Source organism: Galeopterus variegatus, unplaced genomic scaffold, assembly GCF_000696425.1.
Source record: "Galeopterus variegatus unplaced genomic scaffold, G_variegatus-3.0.2 Scaffold7638, whole genome shotgun sequence".
Classification (NCBI taxonomy): domain Eukaryota; kingdom Metazoa; phylum Chordata; class Mammalia; order Dermoptera; family Cynocephalidae; genus Galeopterus; species Galeopterus variegatus.
In genome coordinates, this window is record NW_007733749.1 from 84,049 (window position 1) to 91,771 (window position 7,723).

Below are 7,723 nucleotides of genomic sequence, written 5' to 3' on the forward strand. Positions count from 1 at the left end.
TCAATCACAGCTCTCACCCGTCTCTCAAATGATGGTCGTGTCCGATATCCCTTGCTTAAACTGTTTTTGAATTTCAGGATAATATTGGTAGTAGAAGAAACAATTTCTGTCTTCCTTTCTAGCTTTAATAAATCCAGCACAAATTTTTAAGAATTCTGAACATTTGCATGGGATGCTTACCTGCTGAGATCCAGTCTGCTTTTCACGTCCTTGGCTACTTGGTGTTTGGTTTTAGGTTTGCTTGTGAAAATAAGCGGCAAGAACAGTTGGTGAAATTTCTGTTCGCACCTCTTAGTGGTGTTGGAAGTTTCCAAAACAAATCTGACTTTAGTGCCTGGGGGTTTGGACTTGAACAACAGGTAATAATTGGCCCTCAGGAGGATTCTGGAGTTGCTTGTGGTGCTCAAAATAAACACTGTAGCAGTGATACTTTTGGAAAGGCAGGCCGGGTCCCGGGAACTGTCCAGTGGCCTTCTTTGAAGATCTGTGACGTTTTTGCATCCCCAGGGAGGGCTAACGGGCGAGGCTGTGTGGAAGAGCTGGTGGAGAGGCCCCTGCCCGGCCCCTTCCCTGGGCGCCTGCGGCTGCTGTGGTCATCTGGGCTTCTGCATTAGATCTGTGACGTTTTTGCATCCCCAGGGAGGGCTAATGGGCGAGGCTGTGTGGAAGAGCTGGTGGAGAAGCCCCTGCCCGGCCCCTTCCCTGGGCGCCTGCGGCTGCTGTGGTCATCTGGGCTTCTGCATTCAGCTTTCAGCAACTTCTCCATTTCAGGTGCCTACAGTTGGTAATCACAAAAGCCAAACACCCTTCATCACCAAGGCTACCATTTACCCACATGACTGTTAGAAGAGGAAAAAAATAATTCTCTCAACATCTCATGGCAAATATGCAAACTACCCCAGGCCAGGTCCCAGAAAATGTGCTGGAAAGACACTAGGCTTTCAGGGGTGAAGTTGTCTATAAAATCCTGGCATCTTCCAGCACCTGACGTTCTCCTCTCCCCACCTGTGGACGGTTGTTTTAAAAACCAAAAAGGATTTCTCCTAAAGGTTTAAAAAATTGTAGCTCACATAGTTTTATCAGATCTTGGCTGTATTTTGTAAGTTTTTCTTGATGACTTTGTATTCTGGACTTTAGGTAATCTTATGGCTTATGATTGATGGCAAACTGTGGTGGTTTCCCCCCTTTCTCCTTTTATCTTTGGACATTTAAACTAGAAGCTTAAACTTTTCTTAAAAAGAATTTAGTTTGAGCCCTCCTCTCTGTTACAACAGATGGCCCATCAGAGCTGAATTAGAAGAGGGGAGTTCAGAGCAGGAATCTTGGTGTAGGAGAAAGAACAGGGGGGTTGGGGAAATGCACAGCTGATTCAGAATCCTAGCTGAACCCCATAGCAGTTGCAAAATCTTGTGCTAATTACCTAATTTCTGAGCTTCAGTTTCTTTATCTGTAAAATGGATATAATATCCGCTTTATTTCATTCTTGTGAGACTTAAATGCGATGTTTCTAAGTGTATGCAATGCCGGGTATGCTGTAGGTGCTATTTAAGTGTGAGGTTTCTACTTTCCTCTGCCCCTTTCCTTAAGTGTAGAACAGGCTAAGATAGTGGGGACTTCGATCTGCCCTGTGATCAAGCCACGGCCGAAGGTGAAAGAGGAAGTTGTACTCATTTGGGCAAAACCATCATTTCCTTAAAGTCCATGGCCCTCAGCTCTTAAATAGGTCACTGAGAAGAACGTGAGAGTGTGGGTTCTCGGTTTGCGAGGGAGACACTGTGGCCGGCTCTTGGTAGACCAGGTATTTGGAGCTCTTTGTTATGTGATGACCCTGCTACTAATTGGTCTCACAATCTCACAGTTCACCAAAGATACTGGGTTCCCAGGTGGAAAATGAATGCCAAGGGGAGATTCCCTTTTTCTGAAGTTTGTCTGTCGGTGGAGCTGGACTGGTATGATGTCATTTGCCGTATCTTGAAGGAGCTTACAAGTGACCAAGTGAAATACTTGAATAATGTTTGAAATGTTCCTCTTTTGATCATTAGGCTAGGGAAGAATGCCTCCTTTCCAATTTCTCTATCTTTTTTGTTATTGTGGTAAATATATATAACAAAAATGTACCATTTTAACCATTTTTAAGTGTACAGCTCTGGGGCATTAAGTACGTTCACGCTGCTGTGCGGCCGCCAGCACCGTCCACCTCCAGGACTCTTTACTTCCCCAGCTTGAACCCTGAAGCCGTCAGACACTCCCGCCCCTCCTCTCCTTTTCCCAGCCCCTGGCAGCCACCATCCCGCTTTTTGTCCTGATGAGTGTGGCTACCCGGTACCTCACGTAAGTGAAATCATTCAGTGTTTGTCATTTTGTGACTCATGCGTTTCACCCTTTTTTTTTTTTTAAACTCCATCTTGTACGTTCTGTTTCTCTTTGGCAGGGACTATTCCTTACCACAAACTCTTGTTTTTCTCTGAGATTTGCATGTAAATCACTACCTTCTTAGCTATTTGTGCACGATCTTTGCATTTTTACCCTATTGAAGGAAAATACCAGTTGTCAGAAGTGATTCGATGAAACATCTATGTTATTTTTTCTTTATTTTTAGAAAGAGCTCTTTACTGAATCAGGACTTTAGGTGATCATACACTAAGTACCGCATCAGATCCTGTCTTTGCCTCACAGTGGTCTTCCCCAAAATAAAAGTACAAGTCCCGACCTCCCCCACCCCACCACTCCCCAGAGGGGAAGTGTGGCCGCGTTTGCAGAGCAGGTGGGGGTGCCGAGGGGAGAGGCCAGTTCACGGGGACTAAGGAAAGGGTCTAGGCTCTTGCATTCAAAGGTAACCTCCCGGCTTTCTCTTTCAGGTGGTATACCCTGAAATCCAAACCAGGAAAGAAGGACAAAGAGCGAGGGGAGATTGAGGTTGACATCCAGTTTATGAGAAACAACATGACTGCCAGCATGTTTGACCTTTCCGTGAAGGACAAGTCTCGGAACCCGCTTGGAAAGCTGAAGGACAAGATCAAGGGGAGGCGGAAGGACAGCGCCTCAGACACTGCTTCAGCCATCGTCCCCAGCACGACCCCCACAGTGGACAGCGACGACGAGTCTTCGAAAGACAAGAAAAAGAAGTCGAAGATCAAGACCTTGTTCTCCAAGTCTAACCTGCAGAAGACGCCACTTTCTCAGTCCATGTCTGTCCTGCCTACTTCCAAGTCCGACAGAGTGCTGCTTCGTCCTGGAGACTTCCAGTCCCCGTGGGAGGGCGACGACGATGGGGATGAGTCCTCCTCTGCCTCGGAGGGTGAGTTTCTGCTTCCTCCTCATTGGGCCTCCCGTCCTCTACTCGGCCTGCGTTGCTTTGAGAGAGAAGAAACAGACACATCTTAAGAGGAGGATTTTTCTTTTTTTTAAAGAAGGTGACCGGTCGGGGATCTTAACCCTTGACTTGGTGTTGTCAGCACCACGCTCTCCCAAGTGAGCCACGGGCCGGCCCCGAGAGGAGGATTTTAACTCCGCTCCTCAGTTACTAACACGGTGGTGGTGGTGGTGATGATGTCTTCTCTCTTTCCAAGCCGTCTGGTTCCTCTAGGAATATGCATAAATTCCTTTTCCAAAATGTCTGGCACTGTGACCTGTGTCCATTAGTATGAGCTTTTGGAGATAACAGAATGAGTGCATCCAGGTTTTTTGTGGTTGTTGTTTTAAGGGTAAAACCGTGGAACCTCATAGTAATTCTCATTTCATTTATTCATCAGGTCCTTACTGAACTCCTGTTATGTGCTTCACCCCCATGGGATACATATGTCCCTGATGGAAGCCCAGAGTTTCTGCCTCCTCCTCGCTGGGCCTCCCGTCCTCTACTCGGCCTGCGTTGCTTTGAGAGAGAAGAAACAAACACATCTTAAGAGGAGGATTTTTCTTTTTTTTAAAGAAGGTGACCGGTCGGGGATCTTAACCCTTGACTTGGTGTTGTCAGCACCACGCTCTCCCAAGTGAGCCACGGGCCGGCCCCGAGAGGAGGATTTTAACTCCGCTCCTCAGTTACTAACACGGTGGTGGTGGTGGTGATGATGTCTTCTCTCTTTCCAAGCCGTCTGGTTCCTCTAGGAATATGCATAAATTCCTTTTCCAAAATGTCTGGCACTGTGACCTGTGTCCATTAGTATGAGCTTTTGGAGATAACAGAATGAGTGCATCCAGGTTTTTTGTGGTTGTTGTTTTAAGGGTAAAACCGTGGAACCTCATAGTAATTCTCATTTCATTTATTCATCAGGTCCTTACTGAACTCCTGTTATGTGCTTCACCCCCATGGGATACATATGTCCCTGATGGAAGCCCAGGAATACAGTTCCTTTAACTGAGAACTAATTGTGTATTTTCAACCACACTTTCGATGACTAAATTATCCCCACACTGGCCAGGCTCCCCTACTCTACCAAGAGTGCTGCCCTTTCCACTTGTTTAACATGGGATTTTTCAGTTCAGCACTGCTGACAGTTTGGGCCAGGTAATTCTGTGTTGTGGGGGGCTGTCCTGTGCATTTTAGGGTGTTTAGCAGCATCCCTGGCCTCCACCTGCTAGATGCCAGTAGCACGATAACTAAAAATATCCAGACCTTGACCAGTGCCCCCTAGCCCCAGGGCAACCCCCTTGTTTAGCTTCTTATCCCCTTTCTGTTCTCTGTTGTTCTTCCCACAGTCATGTCACACAAGAGGACAGCAGGTGTGGATCCTAAGCAACTGACCCAGGTCAACTTCACCCTTCCCAAGAAAGAAGGACTCTCCTTTCTTGGCGGCCTTCGGTCTAAGAATGACTTCCTCTCCCGCTCCAATGTCTGTATCAATGGGAACCACGTGTATCTGGAGCAGCCTGAAGCCAAGAGTGAAAGCAAGGACAGCAGCCCTTCCTGCTCCCCGTCCCCCCAGGGCTTAAGGAAGAAGCGTTTGTTCTCATCCACCGACAACCTGGCCGCAGGGTCCTGGAAGGAGCCCGGGGAAGGAGGTGGGACGTCCTCCGACAGCTGGATCTCAGAGTCTTCCACCAAGGACTCTCTGAAGTCCATGTCTCTGCCGTCCTACCAACCTCAGGTCAGTGGGGACATTAGGGGAAACACAGCTCCTGCAAACTTGGAGGCCGCGAGAGAAACCAAGGAGAGCAGGAGGCAGGAGAACAAGAAGGCCTCTCTGTTCGCTCTGGTGACGGGAAGGAAGGACGTGGCTAAGGACGTGGCTCAGGGCGGTGACAGCGAAAGCCCTCCTGCCGCCTCGCACGCCCAAGTCAAGCCCAGGGAGGGCGGGCCAGGGCCTGTCGAAGGCCTCGTGAGTAGATCGGAGAAAGATACTGCATCTGTTGTCTCCGGACGGGGTAACTCCCTGAACCCCTTTGAGGAAGATACGCAGGTCACAGAACCAGCAGCCGACTCCGAGTCCAAGTCTGCGCCGAAGCCACCTGTTCCCTCTGCAAGGGCTCCTCAGACCAAGGCTGTCAAACCTCGGTGAGTCTTGGCTCTTCCCATGCAGGGCCTTTCCACGTGCTGCTGGTGATCAGCAGGCCTGCTGGAAGAGCAGAGCTTGCTTGTTCCAGGATGGCGCCTGCATATGCCGAAGGCTTACTAGCCAGAGTGGTTTTTTCAACCAGTTTCTACGAGCCGCCTGGCCTGGCCTGAACAAACTGCAGTGATGTTTCCTAGCCCGGGGTCACTGCCCAGCAGGCATGGTCTGTGTCTCAGTATGATAATCAGGTCCCAGCGGAATGCGGTGGTTTATAGCAGATTCTGAGTGATGCAAGTTGGAAATAGCAGGTTTGGGTTGAAGTGTGTGCAGAACCTGTACTTATTAAGTTCTTATCGCACGTTTCCCTTGAGGCCAGTGTTATCTTTCCACCTTGCCCTTTGGCACTGGTTTGCTGGCATGAGAGACCCCCGGTCCACTCTTGAGTGTGCCGTTCTCTGCGTGTTTACTCTGTCCCTGACTGTAGGAGCCTGTGTGAGGCTTGGGGGGCTTCTGCTTTTCCATGACTCTCATTCATACCAACAAAATATTTCTGTGGTCTGGGGTGTGAGAGACTTTTTTTGGAGATTCTGCTTACTTTGATCTGACACACACACACACACACAGAGACACACAGAAACACACACATAGACTGTTCCTTTTAAATCTGTGCCTGTTGCTTTGTGTTACATCTTTCATTACTTTGACCTTTTTAGATGCTTTTTGCCCTGTAATAATCAATCGCTAGGGCTTTGTGTTAATCACCAAAAGAAACTGTAGGCTGTTGCTTTACCTGTGTCTTTTCATCGCTGTTGCAACAGACCTCCCTGTGGCAGATATCCTTGGTGGTAAAAGTGTCCCTTTTGTATGTGAAGTATCGGTGTTCCTTCTTTAATTTCTTAGGATATTGTCCCAAATGTAAAAAGTTCTCCCCTTTTGAAGAACTTCGTGTATGTTTTCTTTGTCTGTCACGATGCACCTGCAACTGACCTGCAGATTTTATTTCGTCCTTTTTGCAGACTGGCAGTGTCTCCAGAGGCTCAACCCAAAGCCAGCCTCCCTTCTCCCCCCGACTCACTTCCCTCTTTTTCCTCTCTCCCTTCCAGTTCTGCTCAGGCACCTGTCCCTTCTGAGCGGGGGCATGGTTCCGAGACACAGTCCTCTGAGAGTCCTTCTGCCTTCTACTCTTTCTTGTCTCCCATGGTAGCCCCCATTTCTACATCCACTCCGATTGAGGACTGGCCTTCCACGGACAAGGGCCAGGCCAGTTCTGAAGAGCCATCTTTTCTCCTTAAAGCACAGTTGCCAAAGGAGAGTTTAACACCAGTTCCAAATGCTGTTTCTTCTGCGTCGGGCTCACTTTTTGAACAGCTGCCCCTTCCAGTGTGTGAAGGGATGGAAGGTTCTCCAGTGGGGGCCATCAGTGAGACGGGCACGGAGGAGAGTACTAGCAGGAGGGAGTCAGGAAGATCTCACCTGGAGCAGCCCGAAACGGGCCAGCGAGAAGAACTCCTGAGGTTTTCCGCCCCAAGAAGGGACGACATCCCTCCATCCGAGGCAGCCCCGGGAGTGACGTGTGCCCTTTCTCTCAACAGCGGCAGCATCGCAAGCCCAGCTGGGGAGCCCCCGACAGGGGGACACACAGACTTTGAGAGTCAGTCTAGATCTTGTGTGGAGCACACAGTTAGGGATGAAGGAGTGACTTCCGCGCATAGGGAAGCGGCGCCCACTCTTCAAGCGGGAGAGCCAACCCCCACATTTGACTCCATGACGCGGAAGCATGGAGAGATGAGCCTGCATGTCACCGAGGGCCAGAAGAAACCCAAGAAGCGTGTGTCGTTTTCTGAGCAGCTCTTCACGGAAGAGGAGGTGGAAGAGGACAAGTGTCACCCCCAAGAGCTGGCATGTGCGGGGGCTGCCGCTGGAGACGTGGCTGCTGGAGACGTGGCCGCCGCCGGAGACGTGGCTGCTGGAGATGTGGCCGCCGCTGGAGACGTGGCCGCCGCTGGAGACGTGGCCGCCGCCGGAGACGTGGCTGCCAGAGAGCCTCCTGGGTCTGCACATGCAGAAGGCTTGGAGAGGGGGCTGGAGACGGCACCCGGGCTGCTGGCTGGTGGCGTCGCAGCTTCCATGGCGGGTTGCCTTGGTTCCTCTCTTGAGAATTTCTCAGAAGGCCCCACAAGTGCAGCAAGCTCGGCAGAAGACAGGCTGTTCTTCAGGGCTGAGGGAGACGATAC

At 50.0% G+C, this 7,723-nt stretch overlaps 1 protein-coding gene across 1 annotated transcript in view; it reads left to right on the forward strand.

Annotated features, from left to right (window-relative positions):
• Nucleotides 1-2,931: 2,931 nt before the first annotated feature.
• Nucleotides 2,932-7,723, forward strand: part of LOC103607704 (rab11 family-interacting protein 1-like) — a 16,754-nt gene continuing 11,962 nt past the window's right edge. The window contains exons 1-2 of the mRNA XM_008592179.1: nucleotides 2,932-3,298; nucleotides 4,696-5,491. Of these exons, the coding sequence (XP_008590401.1) occupies nucleotides 2,932-3,298; nucleotides 4,696-5,491 (1,163 nt within the window). The remainder of the gene's footprint in view (nucleotides 3,299-4,695; nucleotides 5,492-7,723) is intronic.